The following is an 18,641-nucleotide window of genomic DNA, read 5'->3' as shown; positions in this document are numbered from 1 at the left end:
TAATTTAATTTTAAGCGTTCTCACACAGATAAGCTTCCTAAAGTTTAAGTGTGTGTTATTATAGTGTAAGCTATAACTATATTGTATTTTAAATAAATATTATTATACAGAAAAAATGATATTTCTCCACTCGAAAATTATATGTACTTTATGAGATGCGAATTGTAAGCAATGTTAATAAAGTATGTCTTAAAGAAACAATATGATTTCACTAAAAATCAATTTCTACCCCTTCCTATTTTCATTTCCAAATTACGAAGTTTCACTTTTTCCGCACGGAGGGACTCCACGCACTAGTTTTCATTTTTAACCGACTTCAAAAAGGATCTCCTCCTTTTATCAATTCGATCGGTATTTTTTTTTATGTATGTACACCGACTACTCTGAGATTTATGATCCGATATAAGTAATTTTACGTAATACTTTAGTTCGATGCAGAATATATGCCATTTGACATAATACATAAAAAATTTGCATAGTTTGGCCCAGAAGGCAGTAGTTTTCATTTTATGAAAATTTTGTTTACCTCGATGATATAACTGTTTTTTGTGTACAGCTTTTTTAGGAGTTTTAATTCAGGTTGATTATATATTATAATTATTAACTGACACTAAAAAGTAAAAAATAAAAAAGAACTACGTTTAAAAATCCATTATTCCGTGAAATTAGAAGCAAGAAATTATTCAAATAGCATTAAAAATATTGCAAGGATAAAAAGTGAGTAGACGAGTACAAGATGATTAACCCACTGGCACGGAACGCCAGCGGTGTATTAATCCTAGAAATGAGGGTTATAACTTTAAAAACACAAGATGTGTTTTTAAAGTGATATGTGGAAAGACGCGATGCGGTGGCACAAGAAGCTAGCAGACGATTGCCGACAGTGTAGTCAGGATTTCTTAAATATGTCATTATAAATAATAATCCTTTATCATTCGACACGCCATAAATTACGCACCATCTGGATCTATACAGTGTGGTTTTCAAGGAACTTTCTTCCACGTATAATAAAGCCGTGGAATGAGCTTCCTTGTGCGGTGTTTCCAGGATGATACGACACGGGTACCTTAAAAAAAGCGCGTACACCTTTCTAAAAGGCCGGCAATGCTCCTGTGATTCCTATGGTGTTGCAAGATAAAGTGGATTGGGGGTGGTGGTGATCACTTAACATCAGGTGGCCGTACGATGGTTAGTCCTCCTCTTCCATAAAAAATAATGTACATTATTGACTTTTCAGCTAACTTAATTTTGTTTAACGTAATGTTATCAGGAGCAAACCTGTCATGTCTACAACCCGATTAATTCAAATAAGTTTGTTTTTAAATTGAACTATTTTTAAAGTGAAACTTTTATTACATCGTCTCAAACTTTTTCGTCTGTGTGTTACATGTCGCGCGACAGTCGGGCGCCGCCCATAGTTTGCAGCTGACCGTGTAGTGTATAGACTATTACTCATTTGTGCCAGTGCTCCATGCCATTTTGTTTTTGTCAGTGTTAAATGTAAATGTTGTTATATTATTCGAATGTCCCAAGTATAAAGTTAAGATTGATAAAGCGATTTTTATACCTCGAATGGAATATTATTCCAAAATTTTTAGTCAAATGTCTATAATGTGAAAAAAGTTTCACTTATACAGTTTTTTTAAAATAAGATTTAAAAAAGAAAAAATATCAGGGCATTTGGAAACAAAGAGAAATAAATCCACTATCCGCTTTTTGAAAATTTGACTAGCCATCTTTGGAATTTGCAATTCTTTCCACCCTGGCTCAAAATCAAAAAGGAAAATAAGAAAATACTAAAAATATTAAACTTTATATAAAAACATTGTCACAAGACGAGCTAATACAACACAATACACGGCACACACTTAGACAATAAAATAAAACAAAACCTTAAAAAGAAATCACAAAACAATGTAAAACGTATTTTCTTCTCTTCTCTGTCCTAAATTTTATTTATTCCCGCAGCAATGTTGAAAAAATTTTATATAATCAATTTCAATCACTTTCTGACGTTTGACAACTGGTAACAGATTACTAAAATATTTTTAATCTGTGCCATTAGTCAAAGATTAAACGTCAATGTGGTAAAATATATTATATAATTATATCACTGATAAAAAATAGTTTAGGTTTCCCTTTATGAAATAAGCAGATTTTATTGGTCACCACCTCGACAGTTAATCCTTTTAAATTTGTCTCAAAAGCTCTAGTTTATTGTCCCTTGTAAGATTTACCCGCAAAGAGGATTTACTTCATTTCAATTTAAAGACAAATATCGTCGGAATTTTCTGGACAAATTTAATGAAGGATTCAAAAGAAATACTGGAAAGCTATCCATCACTTTTCATGTGTCAGGTAATGAGCTTGGAAGTTACGTATTAGCTTAAAATGTCTGCCACATACATCGCATTGATAGATCGGCTGGCCCATATGACCCCGCAGATGTTTATCAAGGCCTATTCGAGATTCCATATCAGTTTCGCAAATAACACACAGATAATTATTATTGTTGACACGCTGCGATATAGTCTTCTTGACACAGCGTGTATTATTAGTCTGTGCTAACGCGGAACCGGATTCGATCTGTGTTGTTTGTGAGGCACGTTTCGGAAGTTTGGGGTTTTGCAGTCTGAAAAGAAATATATTTTAACAGTTATTTTTTTCTTATTAATGAGGAATTTACTGAGGGACTGGTCGATGCAATCCTGCAGCCCTAGTCTATTAAAAAACCTAATTGCAAAATGATTTCCGATTATCTGAGGTTCCGATTTAGGAAAATCGTAGGTAGGTATGATGCGTATTCTCGTAATAAGATCGAATGTAATAATAATTCTGCAAATTTTTGACGTTTAGCTGAGATGACAACTTAAGACATCATTTAATAGAGTATAAATAACCTTTTTAATAGTAGTAGAAATATTTTAGATTTGCTAGAACAATTTTAGTAACTTTGTGCGAGCTTCTCGTTCAAATGTCGTTGACAAGCGGCTCCTATTAATTCAACGTTCTAGAGAAATGATAAGAGAATAAGAATCTAGAGCCAAACGTGGAAGCATCGGAACTTAACGTCAAATATTTTGAAATAACGTCAATAGGAACGCTGGTGTCCGATGATTTCCATGCAGCTAAATGAGTAGTAATATCGATCTTCTGAAGCTGGGAGGGGAGGAAGTGATTATAACGGATCCCCGATTCGTTTTACGAACTTGCAGTTTGGTACAGCGTGTGGTTTTAGTCAGTTCTATTCCAACACCCCATCGACCTAACACAGTGACTGGTTTCTACACGTAAAAAAAGTTATAGTTTTAGCAAATTAATTATAAATATACACAAATTGAACATGTAGTAGTTTTTTGACATAATAATAGATTTTAAGATTTTTAATATTGATTTATTTTTTTACAGTTGTAACTGGCCAAGAGGCCAGTGCAATTCAGTAACCAAATGAAAAAAATTAAGAACAACAAAAGGGATTTTCATTCAAAATTTTTTGTATGGCAGTGTTTGAGATAACCTTTAAAGAATACTAAAATAATTCTACCTATTCTCCTGTCTGACATCAGATCTGGAGTTGACATCGAGATGATCCTTCGTTCTCTTATGAGGCACGGGTCTATTATAGCTCCTTGTGGCTTTCATATATGATCCGCTATTCTTCTTACAACGGGAACAAACAAAGTTCTTGGAGCCTTCGGATGGAATCAGCATGGGAAACCTGCAAACATAGATTTAGCTTTTAGTGAAGATTAGGGAAACTTTTTCTTGCCTCAGACAGCCACTTTGTGGAATCAGTTACCGGTTGCTATTCTCCCGAAACGATACGACTTGAAGAAGGTCCCTTGAAGAAAAGGGCACACTCCCACCTTTAAGGGCACAGCGCATCTCTTGGCCCCTGGTTTTACGGATTTCCATGGGTGATTGCCTCACCACTCCCCATCACGTGCCTATTGCCCGTTTGTCCCCTCTTATATAAAAAACACATACAGGTCACTTGATGGTATGTGACCACCGCAAGACATAATGACTAATTGGTTAGCGAGGATCGTACCAGAGGATAGTAGCCAATGCTTAGGTCTTGTGTTATTAAGAGCACTGGTTATTATTTGATCATGACCCCCACCGTGCGTGGTGTCGCACTAGAATAGCATCACCCCATCTCCTCCCGTGGGTGTCATAAGAGGCGACTAAGGGATACAGAGAACGGAGGATGGGCAGCAGCATCCTTCCAAGAGAGCACTAGCATCCACTGCGATCGCCAACCCGCCTACCAAGCGTGAAGATTACGGCAGAAAACACCCCAAATATGAAAACAGACACTATCTTTAGGGGAGGCCTTTGTCCAACAGTGGACGTCTTCCGGCTGAAACGATGATGATGACCCATAATTTTAAAATGTACAGTGTCGTAAAATAAAAGCCATAGAAGAGGGGTATTGGCGCTCTTTATGTCCTAAAAATTCATTGAGAGAGAAATAGAAATAAATATCTAAGCTGTTATTGCCTTTCTATATATTCTTGATAATGTTATGTATATATACATAGGAACATAAGTGGATTTGCTAGAAACTGTCAAAACCATAATGTTAATAACAGGAACAGTCAAACTTGTTATGTCTACTAAGTACTAACCGACTTAAGTAAATTTTTTGTGGGATGTGCAGTGGCTTTTTTGTTTATGTGATTTCGTAAATAGTCAAAGTCAAATAAGATTTATTCAAATAGGCTTAACTTTTTAATCCTCATTAAAAACTAAGTATTTCTTTAAAATTACTGGATCTACACACATGTTCGGGAAAAGTAGAGCTCATGAGAAGAACATACAAGAAACTCAATGACCACTCTCGTTAATTAATGAATAGTTTACAATAGCTGTTCTACATAAAAGATTTTTCTTTATGAATCATTTTTTTTAAATCAAAAAGCGTTTTAAATATCAAATATTACATAATAAGTAATAATTAACAGTTTTATTAAATTGTTGTATATTGGATGCATCAACCTAATTAGATTTTGAATTCATTGTTTGTGTAAGGATGCCTAGTTACCATGATGGTCGTGATTACTGTCCCAATTAGTAATAATCGCATCTAAAAGATATCATAATAAATCTATATATATATATATATATCTCGTAGATTCAGTTCAGCCCAATACACAGAGTAGAATATACAATACAGGCCATATTACTTTTATATTCTAATTCTCCTACTTATATATAAGAGATTTCCACGTATATAGTCACTCATCACGATATCTCTGGAACCATTAGGCGTAGAGACTTGAAATTTGGTAGGAATATTCCTTTCACCAAGGTCAGCTAAGAACGGATTTTATGAAATTCCACCCGCAAGATTTTTTTTTAATATGAACAGAACAACGTCTGTCGGGTCAGCTTGTTAACTATGATGGGTCGACCGTTGTGGATCCTACAAGCAGCACTCGTACGCGAGTCGATGAATGGTCTGGCCATCGTTCCTGTCGCACATATTTGAGGGAATAGTTAGCTTTTTGTAGAAAAAGATATATTTAACAATAAAATCTTCAGTACCATATTTATTATCACTGAATTAGGGACTCTTAAAGGCTACCTAGCTAACAGCAGGTTCAAAGAGAAGATAAAACTTACTTTTGTTGACAAACCGAGCACGATATATTAATTCTCTTGAGCGGAGCATTGGTCTTCGTAAGTGATTTTTTTCCGTTCTTTCTAATCAACGTCTTGGTGCTTTTCTTCGAAAGCTCAGCTCCTGTTTTCGTCTTAATCTGCTTCGAAAGGTCTGGTCCGGATAACTTTTTGCCTTTTTTAAATAAATCTAAGCTGGATTTATTTGATCTCTTCAAAAAGCTCTCTCCGGAATTCTTAAACGATCTTCTCAATAGAACTACTCTAGAAGATTCTTTACTGCTCTTTTTATAGAGCTCTATCGATGCCGTCTTCTTGGTACGTCTAATCATTTTGACTTTGAGACTATCATTGGTCTGAGAATGTTGTGTTGAGTCTGAAAAATAAAAAAGATTTTTCAATATTACCCAAAATTCGAGGGTTTTGTAGTAAGTTTCAACAATTTGTTTTTTTTTTAAGTGATAACCTTCACTTACAAACACAATTTGAAAGAGCGATATCTCAAGTCAATTTCCTATTAAGCAAATATTGGGGTTGAGCAAGTTATCAACTGTACTTAAAGTAGATCCTGTAGATGAAGTCACAACCTGAGATTTGAACAAAGACATATCAAGATTTACGAACGTTACGTCACTCGAACGGTTGGCTCAGTGGAAGTGTAATCGCACGGAACGCGAGAGTTCACGCGTTTCAGTCCCGAATCGTTCAATTTTAGTTAGTTAGAATCAATTTTGTCTCCTTCAATGATGGCCCTATTGAAAATTTGTCGACAATTATGCCGATTCGTGGTTTCAAGTATGGCCCAACTAACATTGGTGTTAAGGCCTCTGCCACCTAAATAGACCATGATGTCAGTCTTTAGTCACTGCCATCTTTCTGGTGACATTGAGCTGGTTTAGAAGATTATGTCGCTCGCGTCCATAGATAATACACTATATACGAGTACAAGAGATAGATATGCAACTGATGTTTTTATTATGTAAAATCAGTGTACCCAGGCTAAGAGATGGCGCTGCGTTATTTTTAGTATAATATTTTACGCCCGTAGTGTACCGACTACCGTCGCTAGTCGCTAGATGGCGCTCATTATGTTTATACTTAATCTATTGATTTTGATTGCATATTGTGATATTGATTACTATAGCAAATTGTTCTTCTTTTATCTTTATTCGTGGATGGAAATTCTTTATCTTATTAGAGTTTTGGTGTTCTGTTTTTAGTGGTGTATTACTTTATTTTGATTTCCACACGATAGTCAAGTCTTGTTTTAATAACTAACTTAAGTAAGTTCTTAACTATCACTAGCTCCATCTATCATGTATGTAAAATGATCGCCATCGTGATGAATTTACAGCGTACCTAATAGAATAGATGGTAGCATTTTCAATGCAAATTTTCATCATGTGCCAATGTAGGGAAGTTGCACCCCCCTGCTCACGTCCCCAGGAGATACCTTTAATAGCACGTGTCCTTAGATATATAATTTTGATTACTGTCATGTGAAAAAAGATCATTCTGAAATCTTTCACCTAAGAGGTTTTATGTTAATGCAAAACAGGCCGTATGAAAAAAGTGCAATTTCATTCTTACACCGTTAAAATTTCAGCTGAATTGCTGTTGCAGTATATGGACGCACAGCACAGTCTTAGTTCTAGAGTATAGGTATGTCTCACTCTACTTTGTGAACAAATGACGTTACAAATAAATTTTGGCACAACATTTGGATAAATAAATCCTATTAAAAGAATGAGGTTTTAGAATGTTTATTATTTCGAATTTCATTTATTATTTATGTAATCAAAACCAAAGCTTTAAAAGATGTATCACCAAACATACTAACATTCACTTGGCGGCTTTGCGAAGGCGGCTAGAACGAGCGCCCGAAATCTTTGCATCTGGCGAAGCTGACGAGCGCATCGCTCACAAATCATGCAGTCATTGGGAGTCACCTGGAACAGTTACGAGATGGGCCACAAGCGGGTACCGTTATGAGTTATAGAAAACAATATAATTCGTAATTAAATAATAGAATACTGGAGCTGGAGGTAAATAACATCTATCATTTTGTCCTGTGCTTCCCCGGGGCATAAAAAGAATAGGTTATAAGTTCCAAGCCCAAGGGTGTCTAACACCCCGAATTATATTCATATAACTATATATCATATAATATAACAATCCTCACTCGAATCCCAAAGGAGTCATAAAGTAGCTGGTCATATCTTTCCTCGACACCTTCGCTCCGGTAAGTGTCGCTGAAGAACCGCAGGCTGGCATTGCCCCCACATAATCTGCAGCAAGCCACCGCCCCAAAGTCGCCCGAGCCATGAGCTATCGACAGTTGATTGATCGAACTCTATAACAAAGATATACACTTATATAATAAAAAAATAAAACTTTTAAAACTCCTATTACAATTCAAACTTTTTAGTTTCTTCTCTTTTTGTACTATTTTTAGACAGTCACTTTAAGATCTATAACAAAAGGAACCGTGTTTTCTACGGCTGCTGTCAACAGGTCCACTTGGTACTTGTGTTGGAATTGGGGTGATCCTTATTTCAATTCCGAAAATGCTGAGTGGGTGTCCTTTTCATGACATCCTATTTTTAATTTGTTAATTTTACTATATATTTTATATATAATGATTGTGTTGTCATGAATAAACGGATACTTTACTTAACTTAAAACTGAATAGAGCACGAGGATTTATCTAATAGACAGTAATATCTGATAGGTTATCATCAGGATCTACGCGTTGTGCCAATGCTAATTGCAGATTCCTGGACTTTACGGCACCTCCCTACTCGAAAATGCATAAGTCAAAGTCCAACCCTTCTTTTGTGGATGCCCAGGGCCCGGTTGACCTTCCTATATCTGGCCCTGCATAGTCTGATTGTACATAGAAGAAAGTTAAGAAAGACGCCACACAAACAGGTAGCGAGGATGAAAATTTAGTTTACTAATACGGATGTGACTATGGTATTCGATAGAAGAAATCTGGTCGAAAACTCTTGGGGAAACTCAGAATAGATGATGATCAGAAAGATCATGCAACAAAATACTGTTAGCCGACACAAAATTTTCCACTCTCGAACTTAATTCTTTGTTTTATTAGAAAAGTGATCAGACCATCTTTCCTATATGCCCTACTCACTTACACTTCAGATTTTAAAATATGAAGTTACTAAGATTTGGATTACTCCTGTCCGTTGTTACATAAACCTCCTCCCTTTAACGAGACGTAATATTTTATGGATGGCTTCAAGGTGTCTAGTCTTATTAAGGACAGTTATGTCACTAGCTACGGCATGGAGTGAAACAATAGTGCAATACAATAAATTACACTTTTCTCCGAAAGGCTTAGGCATGCCGTCGTTTGCTTCGCTTCCGAATTACTTGTCTGGCTTTTTCCAGTCGAAATAATGCATTCAGTTCTCTTATTCTTAATCTGACCCCTCTCTTGGCGTTCATGTACACCTATCCTCAGACACTGCGAGCCTTTTTTGGACTTTTGCCACATTTATCTATTCATGCCATACTTCGACAGCATCTCGCTGAGGCAAATCGCTTCTACGAAGCTAATAATGTCATTGGAAGACGAGACTACGGTAAACTTCGTTTGGAGTTCATATTCTCCCAGAATCTGGGAGTCACAATGAGCCCTATAGAATGAAGATGCTTGTTGTATGCAGGGGCTACCAGCTAGTATTTATAGTTCTTATTTACTTTTATGGAAGAGAAGCAAACGAACATACAGGTTATATGATGTTAATTGACATTGTCCGGTAACACCATAAAAATCACAGATGCTTAGTCGGCATTTTCGAAAAGTGTACGTGCTTTTTATGAAGGAATCCATGTCATATTATCCTGGAAACACAAGCGCACAGGGAATCCGCACAAGCTTAAGCTTATTTCATAATGTGGTAGAAGGTACTTTAAAAACCGCATTGTTATCGAAAGCTACACATTCGAATAGTGAGGATGATATCCAAGTTTGTGACGTGGTGGACTTTGGCGGCAGGAATCAGGTCAAATGAAGAGGTCTGCTTACTATTCTCAATTGGTCTCTGTTTATACTCAGAACCTTGGATATCAGCTATACCAGTAATCAAGATATTTGTTGAGATACGATATAAAAGAACGGTCCCTAAGACATGTCTGTTTGGAAATGCAGACGTGGGTCGATGGTTTCAGAAAGTGGTTATGCGGGGAAAAAGTTTCTGGTGGAACATATGGTTGTGGCCAGAAATCAACGTAATGCAGGCGATATTTCGCATTTTGACGATGGTACTGGTACCTAAAAAACTCCTAAATTCATCGTGTATTGTACGGCAAAAGACGCAGGGAATCCCCACATCTCGACGCAACGGTAAATAATTCAAGCCGATCGGGACGACTTGATCGTCAACTGGTACGGTCAACAATGATTCAAGAGACAAGACCTTTCTCATTGCATTCTTATTCAATTCAATTCTGCTTCAAAATACCTAAACAAATACAGTAATTAAAACATATCATAATTTCGTAAATGTTGAAAAATTACCATGGAATTTCGCAAAGAAACACATCAAATTGAGGCCTTAGTTTCTTCCAATATACCGCTTGATTCCTACTCTATCACCTACTGCTTGGAATGCTGAAAACACATGAAAAGAACTGCGACGATTTCTACTGTAATTTGTTGAAAAAAAAAACATAATAACTAAAGGAAGTTTCTCTTTTTATGAGTTACATTCTTACATTACTAAATATCTTTTCTAAATGTTCATTTAGCCACATCTTCCTCGGCTTCTGAGATGGTTTTATCCGTTTCTAATCTTCTGGTTTATTTACACTCTGTCAATTTTAATGACTTCTTTATATTTTTCTGAGAGTTTCTATCAGGTGTTAGTTGACAGTAAGCCAAAGTTAGTAGATTATACGAAGTGTCTAGTCATCCGCCAAACGGACGATTAAAATTAATTAGTCGTCCGATTATCAGATGAATAACATTCATTGAACGTACGCAAAAATCTGTTAATTTATGATTTTGATTTCCTGATTCTTTTTTATGTATTAAAAAAAAATATCATAATACTTTAGGCTGATTTTTAACCGACTTCAAAAAAGGAGGAGGTTCTCAATTCCTTCCAATGGACGAATAACTCAATATCAATTTGTTAAAAATTTAGAAAAAAACAACCGACTTCAACACACTATTCTAAAACAATAGATATATTATACACTAAAAAGTATAAAAATAGATGTTTATACAATCTAATTAATTAATCTAATTCTAATTGTTGTTATTTTTGGAGTCGGTTTATTTTAAATCTCTTTTTTATATAGTTAAGAAGAAATGGACGGTTTAAAAGTGTGATGCTTAGTTTTGCAGGCCAGTGTATAATAAATATTGATAATATACCGCGAAGCATAATTTTCATATTAAATTAGTAACAATTTTGTACAAACATAAAATCAAACTACACAGCCGTTTGTTCGCACGCCTTTTGTCTTCACAAGCCATGCTTATGTCAAATAAGACAGTACAATAATTATTTAATGTACTGTCATGTACAGAAGTCTTCGTATTTTCTATCATAGAAAATATAGAGTGTCACTAGGACCCTAACGACATGTAACGAGTTTTATATTCTTAATAATAATAATAACTGGATAAAGGGTCAGTTACAGAAAGCAGCTGTTTTGTGAACGGCACGCATCGTGCGGAAGTTCCTCAGTCTGTCGCCTTAACCACCGGCGGAATTGTCGTGAACCAACGCCGGCGGGACTCTATTTTATTATATTTATATTTGTAATATTGTTTTTTATAAATATGTTATATATATAAATGTAGAAAATAAGATGAAATTATAATAAAGAGATTAATAATAATATATATATATATATATATATATATATAAACAATTTGTTATGTTTTAAAGTGATAACCATCTCTTCTAGGATTAATACACAAATAAAGTTTGAAAACAACATTTTATGAACGATGCAGGACTGGAACCCACGACCTCTCGCATTCCGTGCGAGTGCTCTGCCAACTGAGCTAACCGTTCGAGTGACGTATCATCATAAAATCCTGTATGCTTTGTTTGTACCGAGCTATCACGGTTGCGGCTTTATGGGCTGCCCGTATTTGAGGTGACCGTCGATTCGATAAGAAGAAGAAGAAGTATACTTTGTTCAACTCTCAGGTTGTGGCTACAGGATCCATTTTACAGGTCATCAAGGTTTTCTAGCAGGTTATCAACAACAACTTATGAAATTCGTTCGGCATCCATTATGTTACAAGATTAGGTACCTATTGTAACGATGAGTTGTTATTCAATGTATAGAATATCTAAAACGTTCAGGTATTTGTTTTGTTGTAAAACGTTTTATTATTTTACACTTTAAGATCCAAATATGGAAAAAACTTATTGGATTCATATAGTAGTGAGTAAAAACATAGTTAGTTATCCATAACCTTTTATGATTCATGAAGGTAAATCTAGTAGATTATTATTGTACGTGATTGTACATGGAATAAAACATGAAAGCCCCTGTTACCTTTGTTTACGAGCACTACCCTTCTGCTTAATAAATTATTGTATTAGATATCCATATTGAACGATAAGATGAGCAGACTTATGAATCGATAGACGGACGCGTTGGAATTTGTGTAATAATAACACAAAAAATCACTGTTTGAATTATAACTTATATTTTAACCTTATCTGAAAAAGGTGATGATTTTACACGAACTAAAATACTTCATTTAAAATATTTATGTTACAACTTTTGAATCCCTCCAAGTCCTTTGAATCCCACTCCCTAAGGGGTATCGAAACAGAGGCTTGTACTTAGGAATAAAATGTTTCAGCTCAAGTTCTCTGTTATACAGCCATAATCCTCCAGACTCCCATAGAGGGGTCCAAGCAGGGTATGTCTCCTTCCTTGATTTTAACGACATAAAGGCACCTCACTGTGACGCTAGAAGCTACACACTCCAATACTCTGCGCAGACTAGGTTCACTGAAAACAATTATGGCTAAAAAAATATATAATAAAAATAAAAAATGCAATGACCAGAAATCAAATATGACAAAGCTTGTAATTGTTTCTTATCTATGTCTGTGCATAATTTAGTCTCCTCTGGTGTCTTCCCAGGAGCAGCTTTGCTTGCAGTTGGCCCTGTAACGAGTTTCAATATCTAGGTGCTTTTAGGTATTCCTTATTTCTAAGGAATCTGTGGACTGTTGATTCCCCAGAACCGCAGGAGTTTGACATGAAGGTTATGAGCCTATGAAGAAGACGGAGCTCATCCTTCTATCAGCTTCAGCTTCTATCAGCACTTTCTGACCAGATTCCTTACGTAGAGTAACTTAATTAATAGTTAGAAATTAGTTAAGTTCATAGAAGTTAATACATGCACATAAGACATTCCACCTTAAGGTCTCAGGGTTGCATTGCGGTACGCGAAATCGAAATCGAATCGAAATCGATTTAAGGTGCGTTGCGATCTGAATGTACATATTTTCTCTTATGAAGCCATGAAAGTTAGCTATTGTTAAATGTGTCGATGGAGTCCTAGTAGACAAGATAATCAATACCTTTGTCTTTTTATATGTGAAATTACTCGTTACTCAATATAGTAGACACAATTTTTGATATTATTCATTATTTCGCAATCGATGGACAAATTGTGTAATTTTCATTTGACGGTATTAACAACGAAAAGGTACGTTATGTTGTTTGAATTACTTCAAAATATTTCCCTGAAATATGAGCTCTACTCCATCTATAAATTACAAGTCCATGTTTAGTTCTCATAAATACTTAAACAAAGCATGAAACAGATTTATTGTGCTAACATATGGCTAAGGTCTTTTCTTACAGCCATTTATTCCTTGCAATGAATCCTTTAGACGCAAAAGTATTTTATACAGCAAACAGTTAATATTTTCAATGTACTAATGTTTGAAAAGTTACGCATTATTTTCTATCTTTGGCTGACAATATTAATACCATATTTACTACAGGAGTATATATCGACAATTTTGATAAATAAAGTTGGTTGCAGTAAATGCAGATGTGGAAAATAAAATGGAGGTTACCTTTTTAATATTATTGATTTTTTTCATAAATTTGGGATGTGTATGTTCAGAAATAAGTTTGCGGCTTGGTGAGTACTTTGTTTTAGGCCACACATAATTGTTTGACAATTTATGAGGAAAGTAAAGAATTATAATAGGCTAGATTATCAATATAAAGTATAAAAGTTCCGGCTAGTACATATTGGATTTCAATCACTTCACCGTTATTCTTATTTATCAGATAACTTATAAAATGGTCCGTTTGTCAACCTCGCATTCATTAGTTCCATTTGACGAAATTTATATTAAAAAATGCGTGCGTACAAATTACACATGTCAGAAGTGAAACCTGCATTGTGCATGAACCTCTAAACTGCATATCCTAGAACATGTTGCTAGGATGGCACATGATTTCAACCGCTATGAAAGACATTACTATCACCGCTACCATATTTATGTTCTCCTGGTGTATTTTTTTTTATGGAATAGCAGGACAAACGAGCGTACGGTCACCTGGTGTTAAGTGATCACCGCCGCCCACATTCTCTTGCAACACCAGAGGAATCACAAGAGCGTTGCCGAACTTTAAGGAAGGCGTACGCGCTTTTTTTGAAGGTACCCATGTTCTATCGTCCCGGAACGCAACCGCACTGTGGAGGACCGCCGCACATCCAGATGGTGGGGATGATATCCTAACTTGTGGCGTGTCGTGCGAAGGTGGAATTCGGCGGCAGGAATCAGGTTAAAAAGCTCTTCGGAACTCTCCCCGTGATAAATGCGGTAGAAGACACACAATGAAGCGACGTCTCTACGCAACGCCAAGTGATCCAGCCGTTCACAGAGCACTGGGTCCCCGACAATTCGAGTTGATCTGCGTTGCACGCGGTCTAATGGATCGAGCTGATACTGGGGTGCGCCAGACCAGAGATGACAGAGATGTCTTTGTAGTAATACTTCGTGTGTATGACGCAGAATATATTAAGGTATACTTGCGTCATACATAAGACATCTCTTCTTCAACTATGATCGCCTGATACCAAAACACTGTATAATGCTTCCTATCTCATTTTCTCCCACGTTTAAATCTTATGAATATGTGTCTGTCTGTTTTTTTTGTCGCTTTTTCGTTACATCGACTTTCAAATCACAACGATTTTAGCGGCTTCAAAGTCAAGATCGTTCGGTTCTTTCCGTTTGATTTTCTGATTAGAAACATTGGACATATAAAACTTGGAGATAAGGGGGCCAGTTCCAAAACACGTAGTGTAATAAATTTTTGAATTTCGTCTGTCAATTGAGGAGATACAGGGGTATGAAAGGTATTCATAATCTCTGGAGTAGGAAATATTAATGGGGGTTTTTGATTGAAAGGTAAACGTGCTTCCATCACCATTTGTAAAATTGTTTTTGGAGCATGCAAAATCTTCCATTTTTGGCGATGGAGCGCTAGGCAACCCCCCGAAAACACCAAGTCACTTACTGTGGCCGGTTGGCTTTTTGCTATTGCTAAACTTTCTCCCCCCCCTTTTTTTAGATGAGTTGTCTTGGTTTCTTTTATTGTTGAAAAACTTCTTGTCTCCTTTTGTTTTATTAGTGCGAGGCTGAAATGATTTGTCCTGATATGACGTTGAGGGAGTGGGCGACTTCGCACGAGCTTTATTGGCCTGCGGCAACGGTTTTATATGAAGTTTATCTACACCCCCGATTTTTTGTATGTAGACTGACAACGCTTCAGGACCAAACATATATTCGGCACTCGGTGGTATCTTTTGTATATCCTCTCTCATATAATTGTCTTTCATTGCAGCCAGGAGAGACCACCGTCGCATTTCCAAAGCTTCTGCTCGTTTACCACAAATTATTTGAAGGATATCATTTGAGACATTTTTGTAACTAGACTGGTTACCAAACAGTTCTTTCAGTTTATCGTATAAAGCTAAGGGCGTTAGGGTGGTCTCTGGTTTATCCGACCAGTCTACAAGAGTTTGAAGTGCAGTGTTTAAGGACTCATTTTGAGCCATAATAGCATTTGAAATAGCCGCAAAACTGCGTTCATTGTGCACATTTCTCGAGGCGCTACCCTGCTCTTCAAACCGCCTCAACTCTTCATTTACTCTCAGTTCCATAAAACCAGGACATGCAACGTATTTCTCTTGCACGTCGGTATAACGAACTGAATTCCATTCGTAGGTATCGAAACGCTGTAAGGCACTGAGTTTAGTGACCCTATCTGAACTTGCCTTTGGCAAGGTAGGCTCTTTTACAGATACACTAAGATCAGATATGTCAAATTTATGTTTACTGCCGATTGGAGGACGCAAAAACTGTTCCTGATTAACAGCGTTTGATGTAACAGTGGTTTGATTACGTGAAGGGCTCGGCAATTTAAACTTTTCATGCATAATATTGTTTAAATAACTCACCAGCTGATAGGATAACATTTCAAACCTTTGATTTAGTCCTAAATCGTCACAGGTTTTACGTCGCTTAGAGGCATTACTACCCTCGTTATCTGATGAGTCTTGAGATGATGAACTACCCTCCGATGATTGCTGTTCGCTTGCCCGCTTTCTCCTTAAACCGATAGGTACGGTATTTTCAACGACAACCTTATCAGCAGTAGGATCAGAAAATCCTCACAATTATTGTCCTCCAAGGCTCTAGAGGAATCTTCACCTAAATTTTCCATTCTAGAAGCACGGCACAGAAACTCACTAAAAATATATAAAGAAGTAATTTATTTAAAAATTGTACATTAAATGAATTTTCTACTTTACTTCTCGAGAATTCTAAAAATTATTCAGTGAATCTAGGATCGGTCCGTTTGGATCGAAGAACGACGCAACAATGACGAACTAACATGGTGGCTTGCTTAACATTGGCATCGGTTGGAACCATTTGAAACCGGACGCAATGGATAGAGTGACTCTCACCACTGCTCGACGCGGAAACTAGTAGCGACATCTAGTGACGGAACGTCGAAAGGAGCGATGTACTCTCATAAAGGACTTCAGACGTCAGACGGAACATATAATACATATTTTAATCACCCATGTCAAATAACTTATGAGTGCAAGAGTAGCCAATATGTCACACAACCAAATGTCCAAACTATCATAATAATATAATTACAGATTAAGTTTTACAAAAAATTTATACTGTTAACATACTAACCTCTTTTACTGTAGGTAGTACTTCTGTAAAAGAAAGCATGCACTTTTCGTCTTAGTGCTGAAAAAGCAATTTCGTCAAATTTGTTTGGAATATTCTTTTTAGGGTTGGTTTTACGAGGTGGTTTAAATTCTTCAGTGGTTTTATTTTCTGCTCGTCTCGTCCCGTGTTTTCATAAAAGAAAGACCAATACTGATGCTTAAGCCAGTTTTTGTAGACATGCTGTCATGATAAATAATGCCTAAAAGGCATTCGTCATCATAGCATCATAGCTTATCAGACACAGAAATAGGAGTGCGTTGCGCGCGTTTTTCAGCGGTGACAGAATGACCTGTTTGGTCGCCGAACCTGGCTCAGCATCCATGCTTCGTTATGTTAGTGACAACAACGAAATAAAAAAAAATGTGAGCTGTCACGGGACGCCTGGCAGATGTGGAACATCGACACTATTTTTAAAAGTAATATGCAGAAAAGAACATATTGTGATAGGAACTAAATATGTCATAATGATAAAATAAAATATTACGATTATTTTCCAGATAACGATGACTATTTATTGAATAAACATTTATTTTCATTAAATACAAAAATTTACGAATTTATTTCAAATAATGACTACTTAATTCGTTTAATCAGTGACTTCGGTAATAGTTATATTCGATGTTGCCTCTGAGGACGGTATTACTGTGACAAGGCGACGCGTTGCCACGGCATGCGTCGCCACTCCAGAAATCTGTTTTACGTGCGGCTATAGATGTTTCACATCAAAATTATAAACAAAATAAAGAAAACTTAACAACTACAACGGGAAAGCAAGACGAGCACATTAAATCACAACGAAGTCAGAAACCAAATGAACAAAACAATATGGCGACCAGTCATACCTGTCACTACGACCAAGATATTTTATAACATTATTTATGTTTTTCTTCTGTAGACGAGCCAAATGCTTACAGCTTCTATCTTATTGCCAGTGTCAAAGCAAAGTTTGCACAATAGATTTACATTTTAAGTTTTGGATGAATTTTATGCTATATTACAAAGAGAAAACGTTGTCCAATATTCAATCTATATATATATAAAAATGAATTGCTGTTCGTTAGACTCGCAGCAGTAGAACAGCTGGACCGATTTGACAAATTTCCCGTTCCCCTTTCACCGCCTCGCTCGTCCTGTTGCGTCAGTAAGGTTAGCAGTTTCATTACCGTTAGATACATGGCGTGATATTTTCGTGCTGTCACTGCTTTGTCTCTGAAGTTTTCATTGCAACGTTTTCAATTCTGTTGTAAATAGTTCTGTAGTTTCTGTTGTTCTGTGTCTCTACTATAGTACTGCCAGAAAATAAATGCTTTTTGACCTAGCCCGGATTCTTTCATTGATTTTTCATCATAATAATAATAATAATGAACCGAAGAATTGTTTAACCTGATTCCTGCCGCCAAATTCCACCTTCGCACGACACGCCACAAGTTAGGATATCATCCCCACCATCTGGATGTGTGGCGGTCCTCCACAGTGCGGTTTTCAAGGAGCTTTCTTCCACGTACTACAAAGCTGTGGAATGAGCTTCCTTATGCGGTGTTTCCGCGACGATACGACATGGGTACCTTCAAAAAAGCGCATACTCCTTCCTTAAAGGCCGGCAACGCTTCTGTGATTCCTCTGATGTTGCAAGAGAGTGTGGGCGGCGGTGATCACTTAACACCAGGTGACCCGTACGCTCGTTTGTCCTTCTTTTCCATAAAAAAAAATCAACGTCACAACGCAAAACCT

General features: G+C 36.4%; 2 protein-coding genes across 4 annotated transcripts in view; one reads left to right on the top strand and one right to left on the bottom strand.

Moving 5' to 3' along the window:
- Positions 1-1,834: 1,834 nt before the first annotated feature.
- On the bottom strand, positions 1,835-10,498 carry LOC126973257 (zinc finger protein 770-like). Of its 3 annotated transcripts, none has more exons than XM_050820467.1 (7): positions 10,366-10,498; positions 10,169-10,281; positions 7,808-7,978; positions 7,466-7,574; positions 5,629-6,001; positions 3,545-3,718; positions 1,835-2,632 (listed from the first exon to the last, which is right to left on the bottom strand). In XM_050820467.1, exons 2-7 carry the CDS (start codon positions 10,169-10,171, stop codon positions 2,341-2,343), a joined length of 1,122 nt encoding a protein of 373 aa, XP_050676424.1. In that variant the 5' UTR covers positions 10,172-10,281; positions 10,366-10,498; the 3' UTR covers positions 1,835-2,340. The 3 variants fall into 3 exon arrangements, with proteins under 3 accessions (XP_050676424.1, XP_050676423.1, XP_050676422.1); XM_050820466.1 differs by having other exon boundaries at positions 10,169-10,261; positions 10,366-10,459; XM_050820465.1 differs by lacking the exon at positions 10,169-10,281 and having other exon boundaries at positions 10,366-10,458.
- Positions 10,499-13,707: 3,209 nt separating this feature from the next.
- LOC126973229 (ionotropic receptor 25a) overlaps positions 13,708-18,641 on the top strand; it is a 32,799-nt gene continuing 27,865 nt past the window's right edge. The window contains exon 1 of the mRNA XM_050820418.1: positions 13,708-13,786. Within this exon, the coding sequence (XP_050676375.1) occupies positions 13,708-13,786 (79 nt within the window). The remainder of the gene's footprint in view (positions 13,787-18,641) is intronic.

The sequence above is a fragment of the Leptidea sinapis genome, chromosome 29, assembly GCF_905404315.1.
Source record: "Leptidea sinapis chromosome 29, ilLepSina1.1, whole genome shotgun sequence".
NCBI classification, from domain to species: domain Eukaryota; kingdom Metazoa; phylum Arthropoda; class Insecta; order Lepidoptera; family Pieridae; genus Leptidea; species Leptidea sinapis.
The sequence above is the reverse complement of the archived record's forward strand: the minus strand, read 5'-3'. Positions and strand labels throughout refer to the sequence as shown.